We start from the raw sequence: 20842 nt of genomic DNA, 5'->3' as shown, positions 1-20842 counted from the left end.
TATAATTTTTTTAAAAAAAAAATTAAAAAAATAATAAATTAATAATCCGGTTCAAAACCGGAATCGGTCAGAACCGGACCGGAACCGGTTAGAACCGAACCGGCCGGTTTTCGAAATTTTTTTTGCCTAAACCGGACCGAACCGGACCGGTTAAATAATACCTGTTTCGGTTCCGGTTTGAGGTGAGAACCGGACCGCGCCCACCCCTAATGGCACTTAAGATCGAATCACAGTGGAATTTCTTTCCTCCAATATAACCAAAAAAAGCATGAGGTTTTAAGTCCACTTTTTTTATTCAACACAAGCAGGCTCTCATCTGTTCCATGTCTCGTGAGAAAGATATGTACAAAAGCCCTAATAATTTTCTTCCAATTTTAAATATTATTTTTTTCCAACAATTTTTTTGTCAAAATATATATAGTACCATGTCTCGTGAAAATAACGAATATAGGTGTGGTGTGGGGGATGGCATTACCCTTGATGTATATTACTCAAGAATTGTTTTTGTCGAGTGGCTTTTAGGAGAAGGTAATGCTAGGCTAACCACATTTTTATACCACATTGTGTACATAAAGATGGTACACAATGTGGTATAAAAATGTGGCCAGCCTAGCATTTTTCATATATCAAATCAATCCTTCAGGTTCGAACTCCCATGACACTCTTGTACTCGTGTGAGAAACTCTCATCCTTTTAGTTCAGATTATCACTTGTATTCAAATCAACATTTCAGATCATCGACCACAAATAAAGACCCTTCAGATCAGAAAGATAAATTGCAGTGATTGCGGTTACAATTTTCAGTTGATCTTCCTTCCAGACTGCTGTGAACTTCACTTTGAAATTAAAGACATGGCCCCTTATGCCACAGCATAAAAAGAAAATAATAATAGTAGTCATTTTAGAACCCCATTCCACTTAAATTTCTATATAAAGAAAAACAAAATTAACAAGCAAAGAATAATGTATTGCAGATCTCACTCTCTTACTCTCTCTGTCCCTATTTTAAATCAAGTGGGTTCACTACCACTATAAATCAAAGTCTATTCTTTGGGTTCACCAGATGCGGGGCAAAATTTCAAAGGAGGAGCACAGAAGGATGCTGAACTTAATCTCCATCATTCCATTTCATCTAAATGTCCAAATTGTTCTTTCCAGTGAACTGATGCTTCTTCGGGAGTCCGAAAAGTCCAGATGTGAGACTTCGCTTTTTCCCGGGTTTCCAAAATTTCCTGTATTAAGAAAGTCTAGTTTGTTATTACCTTGAAGAATCATGTATATCACAAGCCAAACTGAATTCAAGCCATATTCCTAAGTGCCACATAGCTGTTAATTTTGTCACAAGTAGTTATTGACAATCACCAAAAAAAGAAGCTCTTAGGGAAAGGAAAGTGGAAAAGGAAAAAGAAAAAAGACAACTTATTGAAAACCGAATCATAACATGGCGAGTATTAGCTTTAGGTCAGACTCAGGTGTATTATAAAGCACAAACTGAAAGGAAGGCTTTTCCTACATTGCCATCTTATACATGAATCTGCCATCACCACAAGGGGGAAAGAGTGAAATGGATCTACTCTTTCTAGGCACCAACCCAATATAAGAAGCCACAGTTCCTTGCACGCTTGTAAGCACCAATTGAAAGAACATGTGACAAGAATGATCAAAGTCCAACAACAAAACACTTCCAACACTCGAATACATCAGAATTCATAAGGAACAAATAGAAGGGTGGCTCTTCCAATAATTTTTACGTATATGCCAAACATTTAAATAATATGTACAGATATGTAGTAATATTAATATTATGTGGGTGTGTGTTAGGAATAAGCCAGTATAGCAACTAATCCCTTTTGTCAAGTCTGTTTAGCAACTATAGAACCGGTGTGTCAAGAACTTGAGAAAATTGAGGCAAAAAACAGACAAGATGAAACTGAAAGTAAAATGAGACTTTCGATTTCTGAGTTCCATAATGAATTATGACACTACAGAGGCTTAAAATTACAGCTCGTAAACTTGTGTTCTTTATAGTTATAGCAAGCCCACATAAAAATTATCTAACTCACTCAACCGAAACTAACAGATCCATGGAACTAGCTGACGGTTTAAAGGCTTTGCATATTCTACATTAACAGCAATCAGCTGAAGCAGCTATTACTGCTATAGAGCAACGTCAAGCTGCTAACTTTATGTGCATCCTCAAACAGATGGAGGAGAGTCGCCATCAGTTTGCTTCAATGTAAAATAAATTAGTAGAGGACATAGGCTTGGTGAACATAGGCTTGGTGAACATATCAACTAGTTGATCCGTGCTCGAAATGTATTTTCCTTCTTATTGGAAAGGAAAGTCAATCAATCAACAGTGCGAACTACGCAGACCAATTACAACAATGAAAGCTAGACTACAAAACCATACAATTCTTCCAAAACCAGGGCCTCAACACTAAACTTGGTATTAAGTATCAAAGAACAGCTTCTTTCAGTCAGTGAAGATAGCCAAAGAAGATGCATCCCTAAATTCAGAAGACGCTGAATGACCAAAATCTAACGTATAGCACCACCTCCCCTACAACCAAACAGCTTATGCCTTTCAATAAACAGAATTATAACCAGCTTGAATTACCCAATTCACATTTCCTTCCCTAAACAATAGTACTGGAAATGAACACAACACCCAAATCCTTCCGTTCTGAACAAACTGAGGGTAAATTTCAATTGGTTTGGTGAGAAAATGAAACAGTGAACTAGAAACCTAGTTCTTGATTTACTCTCTTGGATTGAATGTCTCCTCGTAGCATAACCAACTTTTTCATGAAGCCTATACTAAAGCTATTTCTTCCAAAGAAAATTCGATTTGGATGAATGAAAATTATCTCACGTTGAAGGCTTGGTGCCTTGATATCTTCTCCTTTTCTTCCTTCTCTCTTCTCCTCCCTATTATTCTCTATTTCTCGAATTTCTCTAAACTTAAATCAACCATAAAATTTCTGATCTTTCCGAGTTAAAAAATTTCTATCATCTAGTCCGCCATAATGCCACACCCATCATTTAGACAAATAAATCCTTCGCAATCCAATGTGTATGCTAGAAGTACACATTGTTTAGCTTTACATTGTAATTTATGCTGATTGTAATGTTTGATATGAGGACAGCAAGCACATCCAAAAATCCTTGAAAACTACAATCTGGAATGATAAAGAATTCTTGCATGAAGATTTTAGCAGCACTGATCTGCTAGGCAGATGATTGATTAAAAATACTGCAGTGGCATACAAATGAAGCCAGAACAGAATGTGTAAAGATGATTTAGGCAATAATCTGACATCAGTTTCAATAATATACTTCTATTTATGTTCTGCTACTCCATTTTGTAATTTGTTGTGGCAGTAAATGGGATCTTCTATGTAGGATGTCACACCATCAGTCCCAAGTACTTTTCATGTTGGGAGACACCAATTTCTCCACATAGGCCTTAAATTAGGAGAAAAACAATAAAGCAATGTGACTTATTATCCAAAAGAAATATCCAAGCACATTTTGTACAATCATCAAGGAAAAGACAGTATTAAAAACCAAAGAAAGAATTGACAGGTGCAGGGCTCTAATCATCAATACGTATTAATTGAAGAGGAATCCATTAACCCGTACAAAGGGTGGAAATATATAACCAAACAAAAAATCAAACCTGCACTTCAGATGACCGTTTTGTCTTCAAACTCAAACAATCAACAAGAGAAGTCCATTTCCCAGAACAGTTATCAAGTACCCCAAGTCTATAATACTGCTGCATCTGATGCACTGGAGCTGCCAGAACATGAGTGTCCATGAAATTAAAAGCAAGAAATAGAAATAAACAGGCAATTAAAAGCAATCACAAAAATAGAATGAGTGAGGTAGGAAACATCCAGAAAACAAAATTAAAAATAATTGACATTTATAGTGAAACTTTATCGCTGTGTGCAATGATCACGAGCAGCTATCAACAAGATTTAAAGATGAACATAAATAGAAACAACTGAGCATAAAGCAGTCTAACATGAAAAAGAAACAGTCACTGAAAACTACCAAAGAATCATCAAGAAAATTTAATTGCAAAAGAAAACCCACCAATAACTGATTTCAGAAGCTAGTGACTGTCAAGTTTGAAGCTTCTTAAGTGGGCAGTAACCAAAATGAACAAATTACCAAGCTTTTTGTTGTTTTTTTGTTTTTTCGTTTCAGCAACTATTAAATAACATCTTCTCCATAAATTCAATAAAATCCGAGTTTAAATCTACCATGTTGTACATTAGATTCATGAACAATTACCCAAAACCCATGTAACTTTTAAATTAAAATTGAATAAAAAGAAACTGGAATCGTACCACATGTAATTGCGAAACTATTGTGTCAACAGAAATGAAATGGGAACAGCTTATGTGATATTTAACAACAGAAAGGAAAAAGAAAGCGAGAGCGAGAGAGAGAAGGCAAAGAGGAAGCTTACAATAGCAAAACCAGAGAGCGTCAAAGCAGGTGGAACACGATAATCTACGCTTTGGAGCTAAAGACCCTTCTTCCACTGAAGACATACTCTCGATTGACCGTTAGGATTAACAGAGTGCGATTGAACTGATCCTCTTCTTTTTCACTGCACAAAGAGAACGACCAGATCGCCTATTCATATTGACCAAAAACGAAATCGCCTATTCATGGTTTTTTTTTTTTTTAAAAAAAAAATTTGGTGCTTATTCTTCGTTTTTATCCGGAAAACATTTTTTGGGTGTTTTTTCCAAAAATTTTACTTTTAAAAAGACAGGATTTTTTAGGAGCAATAGTTGCCAACAGGGTCACAGTAAGAAAAATGGCTTGGTTTGTAAACTAGATGTCTCGTGTTTGAACTCCCATAGCATTAGTTGTGTGTGTGAAAGAAATCATTTTTCATGTGGTTTAGACTATAACTTGTACTAAAAAAAAATAATTTTTGAGTTCGCACCCAGTTTGCATTTTGATCCTTATTCAAAAAATAACTTAAAATGAGGGAATTGAAAATTACATAAAATTCTTAAATTACAAAATTTAGATCTTAAATGATGAAGATTGATACCCAGGTTGGATAAATCATAAGAAAACTTGCTTGCATGGACACTAGTCAAATGGATAAATCCACAAAAACAAAAAAATAAAAAAAATGCTAGGCAGACCACATTTTATAAACCACTTGGTAAACCACCTCTCTAATAGAGGTAGACCCCATTATATTGGTAAACTCCATCTCTATTAGGGAGATGGTTTATAAGGTCGTCTAATAATGTGGACTCCCTAGCATGACCCAAAGAAAAGCTGTGGGTCATGCCAAAGAACTAATCTATACAATAGATTAGATCAAATAAAAAAAAAGGAATTCAAAGGAAAAAGACTATAAAGGGAGTCATCCCAATAACAGTACAGCGAATACAGGCAAAACCTTTTCCAGTGACATGAGCTAGCCAAAAATCTGAAACGATTTAGAGAGAATTACTCCCAAAAATAACTTTTCTAAAATCTCTATCTACTATCATAGTTGTCTTGAATCTAGTCCAATTACATCAAGATAAACCATGTAGCTAATCAATCTGATTCTCCTAAGAGCATCTCCACCCATAAGGGCTAAGGCAAGGGCAAGGGCAAGCAAGGGCTGCCACTATTCACGTGAATAGTGACAGCCTTGCTTTTTTTGGTTCCATCCCAAAAGGCTAGGGCAAGGGCAAGAAAAAAAAAAGAATATGCAACAAAATATAAACTTGTTATGTATTTATAGGGAAAGTGAATAAAATTGTTATGTATTTATAGGGAAAACATCTATAATTTTTTAGTATTTTTTTATATAAAAAATTGAATTTTTTTGGATTTTTTTGAATTTATTTTTGCTCGCTGACGTCAGCGTGACATCACCGCTGACATCAGCGCTTTCGGGCTGAAGCCCAGGCAAGATCTGCCCTTGGGCTTGCCCAGGCTGGTGGGACCCAGGCCTTGCCTGGGCTGTTGGTTGCGCGCTGGAGGTCATTTGGGCTCACAAAGGCAGCCTTTTGCCTGGTTTTGTATGTGCGCTGGACTTGCTCTAAAGAGACTACAAAACCCAACAAAACTCAACCAAGTTTATGGAATTATGAAAGAAAAATAACAAAGACAACTCATAGAATTTATAGACTTTATTGAACAAACTATATCAAAACTAAAAAAAAAAAAAATAACGCTGCAAAAGGAAGCACAATCACCGATAATCTTCGTCTGGTATGACATAGAGAGTGCTACCTAGTTAGTCCAAGGCCACAACACACCAATGAGCAATGGATTTACCATGACCAAGTCGCAACATCTCATAGAGCAGCCCCTCAAGATGAGACACAACCAAAGTCAACCCATATATGACATAATATATCTACTAAAGGAAGAATGTATCGACATAGGTCTGAATTATGAAGAAATGTTAAAAAAATATATTATTAAAAAAAACATAAAACTCTTTCTAATTAATGGAGAACTTGAAATAATAAGGACAACATTTTTTTTCACCATGTTGTGATTGAAGAATCTTAACCACACACATGTCATAATCTAAACATTTCATTTCCTAAATCACAATTTAAAAATGAACTCAATGAAAATCAATTAAATTGGGGATCGTTTATTAATTCATATTTATCAAACAAATCGATGATTTTGACAACAATTAAGATTCTCACGATGAACTGTCCAATTATTTGATACATATAAATAACTAAATGACATCAAATTATTTTCAACAAATATAATATTTAAATAGTGAATTAAACCTGAATGGTTCCATATATGTGTATGGTGAAAATTCGTTAATCACAACGAGGTGGACAAGACTTAAGTTTTGTTTATTAAATAGTATAATTATTTGTTTATTCTCTGGTATCATATCATGGTTACCCAAACTAATTAGAAATATCGTGAACCAGTTTTATCCTTAATTATAATGCAATCGAGGGACCTAATTTGTCCTTAATTACAACGCAATTCAATCCATGAAATCACCTAATGTTGGAATCAAAATACTAGTTCTTTTCTCAAACCCCAATTTCATTCATAGTGTGACTATCTTCTCCCTAATTGTTTCATTGGTTTTTTTAATGGATAATTATTAGAGTTTGTATAGAAAAATACACTTTCACTTAGTCCCATACTGGAAGGGAGTTGTTTCCTTTTATGGTTTATAAGCACCAACATTTTAGAAATAATAAATAAGGTACGAGCCTAGTGGAGAAGATCAAGTTGGGCCTCATCATAGTGGATATATATATATATCTTATATTTAATTGTCAAAAGATGGGGCTCTTGGGCTCTGTTGATTTAATTAATGTTCTTTTTTATTAATTAGAAATTAATTTTAAGATAAAATCATGATCTGAAATTCGAATATGTTTAAACAGTTATTGTAATTGTTGGATGAAGAGGTATCAGGCCTTTATATATTGACAATTCGTCCAAACCAGAACATATAGAAATTGAAATTGCATAATCATTCTCACACATAAATACTTCCTAAGAGAAAACATATCATTGTTCGCCAGAAATCAAAGTCATAGTGCTTAGGCTTTGATTTGTGATAGTTTAATCCTAGTGGATAGATTCCTATCGAACTACAAGCATAAGGGTATAGGCGAAATATTGTCTAAAGGACACTACAACTTTGCAGGACTCTATCATCTATTCAAGTTCGTATTCTGTAATTCATTCTATTGCTGTATTGATTTGATTATATATATAGTATATATTTTGTATTGTTTTGTTCTATTATTTGGTTATATTATGATTGTTCTCCAACAATAATAATATTTTGTTTGTCAAATTAACTCTATTCATTAAGAGTGGGAAGCATTAAAAAGGTAGAAATCCCAAACCAAATGCAGCCCATCACCAACATACAAGAATTCTATAGTGATGGCCTTATCTAAGGTCCTTAGATGAGGCCCTATCTCTTAATCATTGGATCAAATTAGTTAGTTTGATCAAACGGTTAAGAGATAGAGCACACCATAGAGCACAAGGCCTAACATAAAGATACAAAACATAATTTTAACCAAGTTAAGGCCCAAATAAACAATAAAAGCCAATACATTACACACCAAAAAAAAAACCTAGATCTAGAACACATCAGCAGCCACACCACTTAGCAAGCCAACAACACCACCACCATAGCAGATCCACCACCAACACCAAGAAGGAGTAATTAGTACCAAAAATTCAAACGGAAGATGGGGGTGAGCAAGCCACTAGCACGGAAGCACTCCCATAATCTAAGAATCAAGTGCAATATGCACTGTAATCACATCTTCATACCACCACATGCCGAGGAAGAACGATAAGAGTGGCGAGACACAACCGCTGCCCATGGGTGGACGACATCAAAATAGAGGGGATATGAGGGGAGTGTAAATGTGAGAAGTATAGAATGAAAAGCGAAGGTGGGTGGTGAATAAAGGAAAGTGAGAAAGGGAAGATTTAGGGTTTCAATGGTTGGGCACATAATAGGGAATAAAAGAGAAAATGTAAAGAAAAACAAAATATGAGGCAAGAAGCCTCAAATATGAGACATAGCTCAGGGAAAAAGCACCCATTTCAGGTGGGGAATAGCCAACGACTCTCAAATTGGGAGAGTTCTCTGTGAAAAAATTTATTGCCAGAAATCATGAAAGTCATATAAGAATTACATTTAAAGAAAATAAAGGTTGCATTCAAATATGTTTTTATCGTCCCAACTGGTTTATATGGGAATGATTATTGACACTTCAAAAAAATAATCTTTCACGCATCTATTATAAACTCATAAGGGAGAAAGTGCACTTTTAAGGATGTACGATGACTTTTTAGAGTGCTAGTTTCCTAGATTAATTGTTAAATAAAATAATATGTCAGAATGTTTAGCAAGAGAAAAACAAAATTCATGTCTCTAATTTGTAATTAAATTTAGGAAGATTTTAGAAGAACAATGATGTTTTCTCTTTTCAAGTTAGAAGAAAAATGATTTAACACCATCATATTTAAAAGAAATTAGATAAAGATAAATTGAACTTAAACTTAGATTGTGTGTCCTGTGACTCCTGTCCCAACCTCAACCCTCTATTCCAAAATTTTAATTACCAATTTCGTTTGAAATATTTAATTTATTTTGGTACAATTTTCTCTTATTTATTTGAAACCTTGAAGAATTTGGCGGGGAGTTTTATTAGAGGGAAATTGTTCCCGCCATTTTGCTCATAACTAGTGAGTCATGTTCCTCTGCTGTGAATGGGAATGGGAGAACAACAAAATTTGCGACATTAAGCACGGGGGACTTTAATACGGTCTGGGATCGGATTAATCTCTGAGTTAACTCATTCCAACTCTGAGTCAACTCTATGTCTCGCTTATACAAACTTTTGGGTTTTCTTTTCAACTTTTTAATATTAGTTATGGAGGGCTCGATTTACTGCAAATGTAAGCTTTTTCACTATCGTACAATTGGTTTGATCAGCTGACAAATGGAAATATCACCCGAAACCAAATCATGGGTTTGCCTAGTGGGTGGTGGGGCCTATATAAAAAAGCAAATTTTTGGTTTTTAAAGTGATAAATTTTTGACTTTCTCCTCAAACATCTGTTCTTGTAATTTTAAGAAGTGGGTTCACATAATTGTTTAGTCATGTTTTTTTCCCCTTTTTAAAATTTTTTTTTAGTCAAGAAACAAACATTACAAAAAAATCTTTGAGGAATCTTTACATCATATAAATCATAATGTAACTTCATTGTAAAATATCAATTGGAAAATTTTTAAACTAACACATGTAGGTGAAAAAATATGACTGTGTTTAGCCATAATATATGCTACTTGATTAGATTCCCAATATACATGTTGTATCGAAACTTGATTAAAACCCTTTCTATAACTTTTTTCTATTCTATGTTTTTTCTCACTATATCTTGTTATGATTCACGTTTAATAAATTTAAATATTGGAAATGCATCATAAACTAGGAGAAATGGTCTCATGTTTACGGTTGCTATGAAAATGGACATGTGGGAAGAATGATAACTATTATGTGACCTACTATATCACAAAATTTCCTTACTTCAACAAATTTCATATGAAATTAGTTTGTAATTGTATCGTTGTATTTATGATGATCTAACTGTTAAAGTGCAAGTCGTTAGATTAAAGCTTTTAATTTTAATCTTCATTACAATAAATCAATATCTGTTTCAGTATATAATCATAGACTTAAGTACAAATTATTGAGTTAAATTCTTTTTGAAATGTTAATCATAGATTAGCTAAGGATTAAATGTCAATATTTATCATATGTATTATTTTAGTACTACCTCTAATGAATAAAGAATAACAAAATAAAAATCTGGCTATTATCACAGTTTGCCCAATAAGGGAAAAATGAGGGCTTACAATTATTTATAAGGCGGCCCCGCAGCCGCATCATAGTGTATCATAGAGCCGCAACGAAAAATCTCATGTTACGAATATTTTTTTGCTACGAAAATAATATAAATCATCCGAGTCAATTCCAACTCGTCCAAGTGCAGACTGATGACTCGAAAACCGAGTTCCGAGTCACGGATATCGAACGCGTGACAATTTAACTCGTGCAGGGGTAGTGGGGAGAGGCAGTTGTTTTGTCCCATTAGGGCTTCTCTCTCTCTCTCTCTCTCTCTCTCTCTCTCTCTCTCTTTGTGCCTGTCTCTATCTCTCTCGCCAAGCCCCAGAGACGTCTACAATGGCGGTTATCGAACCCTAACAAGGTATCGCCAGTGTGCATATATTTGTTCAATTTCTGAAACAGCAAAATATACAACATTTTCGACAATCAACGTTATTTTTGTTAAAATTTAGTTCAAATCACAAAAGATTTACTCCTCTATTGTTTTTGTTATTGGTTTTATAGGATCTGCACGAATCCTGGATTTGGCAGCATTTTAGGTGAAGTGTTTTCGCAATCTTATGGCTTAGGTCTAAAGGAGACCCTTTTATTTTTTGGGGGAACCTTAGGGTTTTTTTGGCGGTTGATTTCGGGTTTAGGATCCGATCGGATTGGCTAAAATGGACCCTCCGGTTGTCAAAAAGAGGGGTCGTCCTAGGAAACGGAGAGCGGAGGATGAAAATGTTTCTGATGATCGGAAAGCGGGTCCTGAGACAAAGAAACGGGTTGTGGAAACAAGGACGATGGTGTTGCTTGGTAGATATGTGTTGAAAGACTTCGGAACTAGTGGAGTTTTTCTTGGGAAAGTTGTGTATTACGAGGCTGGATTGTATAGAGTTAATTATGAAGACGGTGATTGTGAGGACTTGGAGAGTGGTGAGATTCGTGGCATCCTTGTTGGTGATGATGATTTTGATACTGATTTGAGTGCTAGGAGGAAGAAATTAGATGATTTGGTGTCAAAATTAAGTTTGAAAACTGCAGTTGGGTTGGATAAGAATGTTGTGAAATCGACCCCTGAGGTGGATAGGGTTGAAGCACCTGCGTTGAGTGAGTTGGGCGGTGGAGTAACGATTGAAACTGATGAGACACCAGTTGAAGGTGATGCGGATTCATCTAGTGATTCATGTGAGTATGCAAGGGATAGGGATATGGATTTTGATGTTGAGCCACCACCTGTCCCGCCACTGCAGTTGCCGCCCTCTTCAGGAACTATAGGCGTGCCAGAGCAGTATATTTCACATCTTTTTTCGGTTTATGGTTTCTTGCGATCATTTAGCATCCCTCTGTTCTTGAACCCATTTACATTGGATGATTTTGTGGGGTCACTTAATTTCCGTGCTCCAAACACATTGTTGGATGCAATTCATGTTGCTTTGCTGCGTGCCTTAAGGCGTCATCTTGAGACACTCTCATCCGATGGCTCAGAGGTAGCTCCAAAATGCTTGAGGTACTTATACATACAACTCTCAATGCCTCTAGTTGATTGAATCTCTTACAGTATCAGTATATTGAAGGAGCCATATGAGCATGCAAGTGCATATGGCGTTAAACACCCTTTTCCCTTGTATTATGTTTACAACCACAAAAATGGTTGCAGCAAAGAATTATCTATGTCATACTTATATCTGATGTTTTTATTTATAGTTCCATCACTAAACTTTCAGGATCATGTTTACAATTTATCTGCAGGTGCATTGATTGGAACTTGCTTGATACTTTGACTTGGCCTGTTTACTTGGTCCAGTATGTGACAATTATGGGATATGCAAAAGGACCTGAATGGAAAGGATTTTATGATGAGGTTTTGGACAAGGAGTATTATTTATTATCAGTTGGTAGGAAGTTAATGATTTTGCAAACCCTTTGTGATGATGTCTTAGATACTAGAGATATAAGAGCTGAATTAGACACGCGCGAAGAATCAGAAGTCGGAATAGATTATGATGCAGAAGTAACTAATCCTCTTGTAAGTGGGCCAAGAAGGGTGCATCCCAGATATTCCAAAACTTCTGCCTGCAAGGACAGAGAAGCTGTGGAAATTATTACAGAAGTTCATGAGATAAAATCATCTGGTAACTCAAATTTAATTGGTTCCAAAGGTGCGAAAGGGAATGCGGATGCTACTGATGTTGATGTGGATCATAACTCCGATGAATGTCGGCTTTGTGGCATGGATGGGACCTTAATTTGTTGTGATGGGTGTCCATCTGCTTACCACACGAGGTGTATAGGTTTGATGAAATTGTCAATACCAGAAGGGTCCTGGTATTGTCCTGAGTGCACAATTAATAAGATTGGGCCGGCTATTACAACGGGAACATCCCTTAAAGGAGCACAAATCTTTGGCATTGATTCTTACGAGCACATCTTCATGGGTACTTGCAACCACTTATTGGTGTATGTTTTCAACATCTTTGGTTTTTAGTTACCTATTGTTCTGTTTGTTATGCATTTTAATTAGCGATGAACCCTTTTTTCAAGGGAATCATTGTTATTGGCTTTTGGCATGCTGTATTAACTCCATCCCTGCCTTGGACTTTTTCTTCAGTTCTGTCTTTATGTGTTGCTCTTATTGTCTTCTCATTCATTTGGAATCTCATTCAACCTATCCTGTTGCATGCTCATACTCTTTTGTATGATTTTTGCAGGGTCAAGGCAACTATCAAGACGGAAGCATGTCTTAGATACTACAATCAGAATGACATTCCAAAAGTCCTGAAAGTTCTGTATGCATCCGGGCAACACACAGCTTTTTACATGGGGGTGTGCAAGGCAATTTTACAATATTGGAATATTCCAGAAAGCATCTTATCTTTCTCGGAAATGAGTGAAACAGAGATTAAATTAGCAAATATAAAGGAAGATGTGAACTTTTCTGCCCAGTCACTTAATTTGTCTGACAAGGAAAATCATAATGTTACAGTCGATAATGCGGTAGTTTCGTCTCTAGAGACCTCCTTTGATATGATTCAAGTTGATAGCACTGGTGACAGTACACCACTGGAGTGCCTGCCTACAAAGATGCAGATACATGCAAGGAAGAAAATGAAATCAGGTACTTCAACTGGTTCTGGTAGCCAGCAGGCTGATCCATCTGACTTGACCTACCAAAGCTCAGCTGACAGATCAACTGCAGTAGACCTCACTACTTGCGCCTCAGGGAACATGAGTAGTTGTTACAATGGGCATGCAAATGGTATGCATCCTTCAGTGACTTTATCAACACATAGTGAAGAAGGCAATCGTGTAGATTCTGGAAAGGTTAACTCTGCTTCAGTTGTCAATTGTGCATACATGGGGGCTCTTTATAAACCTCAGGCGTACATAAATTACTATATGCATGGGGAGTTTGCTGCATCTGCTGCCACCAAATTGGCTGTAATATCATCAGAAGAAGCTCGCGTTTCCGATAGTCATGCTTTAGCAAATCCCAGGAAAGTTGCATCTGCAAACAATTTATTACAAACAAAAGCCTTCTCATTAATAGCCTCACGTTTCTTCTGGCCAAGTTCTGAAAAGAAGCTTGTGGAGGTTCCAAGGGAGAGGTGTGGTTGGTGTCTTTCTTGTAAGGCTCTAGTTGCCAGCAAGAGGGGATGTATGCTAAATCATGCTGCCTTGAATGCCACCAAAGGTGCTATGAAGATCCTTGCCAGCCTTCGTCCAATAAAGAATGGGGAGGGCAATCTTGTAAGCATCGCAACATACATTTTATACATGGAGGAGAGTTTACGTGGTCTCATAACTGGTCCCTTCGTCAATGAAAATTATAGAAAACAATGGCGCAAACAAATTTATCAAGCATCAACTTTCAGCACAATAAAAGCGCTATTGCTTGAAGTAAGTTTTTTAAATTCCTATCATATCTGGTTATTTGGCATAGATTCTAATTGACTTAGTAATTTTTCTCCTAGGCATTAAGTAGCTTTGTACATTTTCATTAGGACATTTTGTTGCAGGATTATATGCAAATTTATTTCCACTTATGTCTTAACTTTGCTGACCTGGTTTGAGTTTCAATTTGAATCTCAAAGCCCAGTAGATATATGGAAAGTATGAGGATCCTAAGCACTTGTACAATGCTCAAATAAAGGCTTGTGGGCAACGAGTAGGTTGGAGCCTTTTCTTGAGCATTATATTAGTGAAGCGCACCATATATATTGAGGGAAGGGAAAAAAGGGGTCTCTTTCCTCGCCCGATGGTAGAGCCGACCCCCTATCACCTGTGCCTCCTTGTGGCCCTTCTCTTTCCTACCCACTTTGAAATTCCTACCGTGTATAGCAATGATATCATTTTCTTTCAAATTTAACTTTTCAAATTAACTTTTCAATTTCATTGATCAGTTCCATTGCACTTGCTTTGTTTTTATTTTTTAGTAAATATTTTGTAAGGTTTACATGGCTTATAAGTGCAATCACCATTTAAACCATAATGAAAACTTTTGATTTCATAGTCGTTTTCGGGAACCATTAGTTTTTGGTTTTTGGTTTTTTAGTTTTTAGTTTTTTTTGGCTAGAGATAGATGAAAAGTATATGGGAGAAATGAGGGATGAAGAAATGTGGAGGGAGGGTGGTTGGAGGAGGGATCTGGGGGAAAGGAGAATGTTTGAAACAAAAACTTGAAAAAGAAAACTACTTTGAGTTTTTTTTAATTTCATTTCATATGCATCTCTTCCACATCCCTCCCACCACCCATATTCATTTCCTTTCTCCCATATACTTCCCTCTATATCTAACAAGAAAAAAATGAAAACTAAAGATGGAATGGTTACCAAACGGGGCCTGAACTTATGTTTAATCTGTAATCGCAGTATCTTTGTGAAGTAAGCCTCTTGCATTTTTATGATTACGTGGGTTGCAGTTAGTGCCTATTACTGCTTTTATTTAACTTTTAGGGAAAAACAGTATCTTGTAGCGTAAAGTTCAATGTACAACTGGCACCTAAGTATGACTTGGTGAATTGTGTTTCAAAAGTTCGTAAGATGCCCGGAAGCCAATTATGCATCTCTATATTAATTTTCTCCCCTAAATTGTGACCTCGTCCCTCGGTTTATTCAGTAGCTTTGTATCTCTCTTATATCTGGATGTATTATTTTGTTATAAGTATCCATGATTATGAATATGTTGTGACAGATGATTTGTTTCTTATCTGCAGCTTGAGGCAAATATCCGAACCATTGCTTTGTCTGGGGAGTGGATTAAGCTGGTGGATGATTGGTTGGTTGAATCTTCTGTGATTCAAAGTACGACATGCACTGTTGGTACAACACAAAAACGTGGACCAAGCAACAGGAGGGGCAGAAAGCAGAATGCAATTCATGAAGACAAGGATGATGATTGCAATGACAAAAGTTTTGTCTGGTGGCAAGGTGGGAAGCTATCAAAGCTTATATTCCAGAGAGCAATTTTGGCTTGCTCATTGGTTAAAAAAGCAGCCCGCCAAGGTAATTTTGCATCACTTCCTGCAGAACTAGCTGGCTTTCCCCCCTTGTTATCTTTGAATTGTAGACTGTTTTATTTCCAGTGTTTTAATACACAAATTCGGTGGAAAGGGAAGGGATGTGTACTAATGGCTTTTTGTGTGGCCCATTAGGTGGTTGGAAAAAGATTTCTGGTATAGTTTATGCGGATGGCTCCGAGATTCCTAAAAGAAGCAGACAATCAGTATGGAGGGCTGCGGTTGAAATGAGTAAGAACGCATCACAGCTTGCGCTTCAGGTTTGTTATTATCTTGCAAATACCCAAGTTCCTTGCTCTCTTCGCCCCTCCACTTTCTTTATATTTCTCTTTTGGCCTGGAAGCAGATTAAATTTTGGTGGTCTGTAATTGATAACTTAAGAAACTTCAATTGGAATTTCACCAGGTTAGATATCTGGACCATCATCTGAGATGGAGTGATCTTGTTCGTCCTGAGCAGAACCTCCCGGATGGGAAGGGTATAGAGACAGAAGCTTCTGCTTTTAGAAACGCAAGTATATTTGACAAACAATTTGTGAAGAACAGTAACGTATATGGGGTTGATTTCGGTACTCAAAAGCATCTGCCTTCCCGTTTAATGAAAAATATAATTGAAATGGAGCAAAATGAGGGTGGAAATAACAAGTTCTGGTTTCCTGAATTGCGGATTCCTTTATATTTGATTAAAGACTATGAAGAACGTTTAGGTAAAGTGCTTTTTCCATCAGCTGAGGAGCCTTTGAATGTGTTCTGCAAGTTACAGAGAAGGCATTGGAAGGCTCCCCGCCGGGACATATTTTTCTATCTTGTGTGTAAGAGAGATAATCTGGACTTGTGTTCCTGCTCTTCATGCCAACTGGATGTTTTAATGCGGTAATCATTTCATACCATTATTCTTTTTTAATTTTTAAGTTCTCTACAGTGCTATGTCGAAATTCACTCATCTTTTGCATGTTGTAAAATTCAGGAATGCGGCCAAGTGCAGTGCCTGTCAAGGTACATTGACACGAAAACCTTCTTTTAAGCTTCATGAATATGGTGTTATAATTAGAAAAAGTGGCTTTGAGTTCCTGATAACCTCTTTTACCATGTTTCTAATCTTTCCTTATATTACGAATATTACATGAAGTGCTAATCATGTGATCAACTACCAACTTCCCAAAATTATAGGAAAATTTTCATCATTGTTTATATTTCTGCCATATTTTTGTCAGGTTATTGTCACGAGGAATGTACCATAAGCTCAACAGTTTCTACAAAAGAGGAAGTTGAGTTCTTGATCACTTGCAAGCAGTGCTACCATGCGAAAGCTCTCTCTAAAAATGAAAACTTTAAGGAGTCTCCAACTAGTCCTTTTCACTTGCAAATACAAGAATATCATACTCCTGTGACCGTCACCAGTGTTGCAAGGCCTAAAAATTACAGTCAACCAGTAACAGATGTCAGAGCGCAGGACACTCGTTCTGAGATAAAACAGGCAACTTCAGACTCTCAATTGGCAGGAAAAAAACAACGCCGCAGCATTTGTTCTTGGGGTATTATATGGAAGAAGAAGAATGGTGTGGAAGCTGGCACTCATTTCCGGGTTAATAACATACTTCTTGCGGGTGGTTCGGAATCCCGTGGGTTGTATCCTGTTTGCCACCTGTGCCATATGCCATATCAGTCAGATATGATGTATATATGTTGTGAAACTTGCAAAAGTAAGTTTGCTCCGACAAGTGCCATCTTTCTGGCAAAATTGTTTTCCTCTTTTGTGTGTGTCTAAGATGGATTCTGTTTGTGATCATACAGATTGGTACCATGCTGATGCTGTTGAACTGGAGGAGTCAAAGGTTTCTGATGTGGCGGGCTTCAAGTGTTGCAAGTGTCGCAGGATAAAGTCACCTGTGTGTCCTTACACTGATCCTAAAGATATAAAGATGCAAGAGAGCAAGAAAGTTCGCACTAGGCGTCCAAAGCAAGAAACAGTTGGAGACGACTCTGATTCTGCAACTATTTCTGATTCTAAATTTTGTGAGCCTGCTACTCCAATATTTCCCATGGAAGAAGCATCCATACAGGAACAGGATGGTGATCCTCTTCTTTTTTCCCTTGCTAGAGTTGAGCTAATTACAGAGTACAATTCGGAAGTTAATGATCAGTGGAATACTGCCGGGCCAGGGCCACGGAAATTACAAGTGAGAAGGGGTGTTAAGCGTGAAGAGGATGTAGATGGCTTTCCTGAGAGTAACATAACTTATGCTGGAATAGCTACACCTGTTGAAACAAATTACCAGTCAAATCCTATGGAGATTGTGCCATCCCCTCATGTTGAATGGGATGCTTCCATTAATGGCGTCGAAAGTGGGATAATGGATGACTATGAAGATCTAAATTACGAGAATATGGAACCACAAACTGTCTTCACTATCAATGAGTTGTTGGCACCTGATGATGATGATGATGGCTTTCTAGATGGAGGCCAAGCATTTGCAGATGAGTCAGGAAATCTGGAAAATCCATATACAGTGTTGCAGGATGGAGGCCCTGAACAATATAACATGGCTACTTTCACTGATCAATCAAAGTCTACTATTACTGTAGAATCTGATGTGAATATCATGCAATGTCAGATATGTTCACATGCAGAACCAGGCGCTGATCTGTCTTGCCAGAACTGTGGGTTATTGATACACAGTAATTGTTCTCCTTGGATTGAGTCATCTTCTGGTAATGGCAGCTGGAAATGTGGCCAGTGCCGAGAGTGGCGGTAGATGTTCTTGCCATATTTCTAAGGTCTCTGTTTTGTAAACGATCTTCAGGGGGAGTTCTCCCGGACGAGAAAGTTGCTGGGAAACGACTGTTGGTTGTCGTTAATTCTTTTGATTTGTTAAAGGTGACATCTGATATGGAAATTTCAGTTCTCATTACTTTTGATCCTGGTGGTCATTCTTGATGTGCTTCCGATTGAATGATGATATGGTTGTTGCTTCCTGCCGAGTTCTAGCACATTCAGTTCTTTTGAGAAGTTTGGGAAGTTGAATTGTGACTTCCCAATTATATAGTTTGTTAGGCACCTCCATGTTAATTAGGAGGTTTGGAGCTCTAACTGTAAAGTGGCTAATTTTTCCCTGATCAGAAAATGGGTTATTGTTTCACCAGCTTCATATTTTTGTCTGAACTCAGTTCAGACGATAAGCGGGTTTTTGGTGCTTATCTGATTGAATTGCTTGTATAAATGAAATTCCTACCCAAATTTCGTTGTTATGAAATCAGGTCATATTGAGGTGCCTTTGGCTGTTGTAGAAAGTTCTTTTGTTGCGTTTTTTTCGTGGTAGATGCATTCCCTTTTTTGTCTAATGTTAAATGAAGACTTGGCCCTACAAGGTTTAGAAAATTGGCATCCTTCCTTTCAGACTCCAGGTCCGCTGCTCGATAGCTTCCGTTTCGACTATTTAATCTATTTCTAGTTCGAAAAGTTGTTACTGGGCTTAGAAGAAAGCATAGGAATGTGAATTATATGGTCTTAACGGTCAAAACGCAAACCAGCGCCCTAGCCCTAGCTCTAGACGATGTCTTAACAGGGCACATTCTTGGTGCTTAAGCCTAACTAGGCGGGCAGGTGTGAGAGTTGGCTAGGGCAATGAGACTATTCCCTTGCACTCAAGTTCAAATTCCCCTTCTCGTAAATTAGATTTATTTAAAGTAGTTTATTATCGCTCATATGGAGAAAAAAAAAAAACCACAAGCTAGGTGGTTTCTATAAACAAATAAACTAGCAACAACAAAAAACTATAACTAAAGTACAGTAATTTCGTGGGATTACACATTTAACAGGAATTCAATTGAGAAAAAACAGAAAGAAAAAAATTAAGAATTAATTCACTTGACCATATTTGGTGACTATTTGGATTGAATTATGAGGTAGGATTGAATTTCATTAGATTACATTAATCCAATCTTGTGTATGGTGGTGTTGCACAATATTAAGTTAAGTGGCTGGATTAAATTTTTGAGTTTGATTTTTAATATAATTGAATTAAATTGAAATTTATTACATTTAAAATAATAATTCTGTGAATAATATAAATAAATAAACATTTTTTAATAAAAGATATGTAAAAGGTAATTTTCTAATAAAACAAAAATCCACAAATCCCAAAAATAACCATAACCTATGTAATTTCCACTGTAACTTCAATTAAAATTACAAAGGTAAATATAAATTCAGAAACTTCAACATGAAAAAAAAAAAATCTTCACTTGAACTCATCAAATTCCAAAAAACAGACAAACAATAAAAATCAGATACTATGGAAGTATAAGCGATAGTCTAAACTACAAAAAAGAAAAAAAAGAAAAAGAGATTTCTCACACGAGCTACTAAGGTACCATGGAGGTTCGAACTTAAAACCACTTGTCAGCAAGTCAAGACTCCGTTGACATAACCAATTTTTATATTGTTGGACAACCTTGGATTTATCAATTGATAGTTTGTTACAATTATTCATGATGTTCTGACAAATAATTGTAACGAACATTTTTTTTAATGAAATAATTGTAACAAACATTTTTTTATTTATGAAATAATTGTAACAAACTTCAGGGTTTAGGTTCTTAAAGGAGATATCGTTTTCACTCCAAAAAAAAAAAATAGAGATTAGAGTTGCCTTCCATCAAACTACAAACAGGTTAATTATTTCCCATTTCAAAAAGAAAAAGGAACTACAACTACAAAATCAAATAAGACAATAAAATCTTGTCTTCTAGGATTGCCATTTAACCCATGAGCGTATATAACGGCTAGTTTTTCCTGTTTGCTTCGGCTCCAATTAACCTTCGGTCAACTATCGGTCAACTTAGAATTCCTTTATATACCCCGTTACCCTCCTCTCTCGCTTTTCACTCCTTCACTGTTTGTTTCTTCAATTCCATTGTTCCCATTGTTG

General features: G+C 36.4%; 2 protein-coding genes across 2 annotated transcripts; one reads left to right on the top strand and one right to left on the bottom strand.

Moving 5' to 3' along the window:
- Positions 740-4684, bottom strand: LOC18775267 (uncharacterized protein C227.17c). The gene is made up of 3 exons (XM_007206111.2): positions 4484-4684; positions 3683-3801; positions 740-1232 (listed from the first exon to the last, which is right to left on the bottom strand). Exons 1-3 carry the CDS (start codon positions 4566-4568, stop codon positions 1119-1121), a joined length of 318 nt encoding a protein of 105 aa, XP_007206173.1. The 5' UTR covers positions 4569-4684; the 3' UTR covers positions 740-1118.
- On the top strand, positions 10642-19202 carry LOC18774065 (DDT domain-containing protein PTM). Its single transcript, XM_007208324.2, has 10 exons — positions 10642-10776; positions 10920-11904; positions 12147-12854; positions 13106-14294; positions 15610-15898; positions 16048-16172; positions 16318-16784; positions 16879-16907; positions 17126-17614; positions 17706-19202. The coding sequence occupies exons 2-10, from the start codon at positions 11075-11077 to the stop codon at positions 18665-18667; spliced, it is 5088 nt and encodes a 1695-aa protein (XP_007208386.2). The 5' UTR covers positions 10642-10776; positions 10920-11074; the 3' UTR covers positions 18668-19202.

This window comes from Prunus persica, chromosome G6 (genome assembly GCF_000346465.2).
Source record: "Prunus persica cultivar Lovell chromosome G6, Prunus_persica_NCBIv2, whole genome shotgun sequence".
NCBI lineage: Eukaryota > Viridiplantae > Streptophyta > Magnoliopsida > Rosales > Rosaceae > Prunus > Prunus persica.
This window is presented reverse-complemented; position numbering and strand designations above follow the sequence as displayed.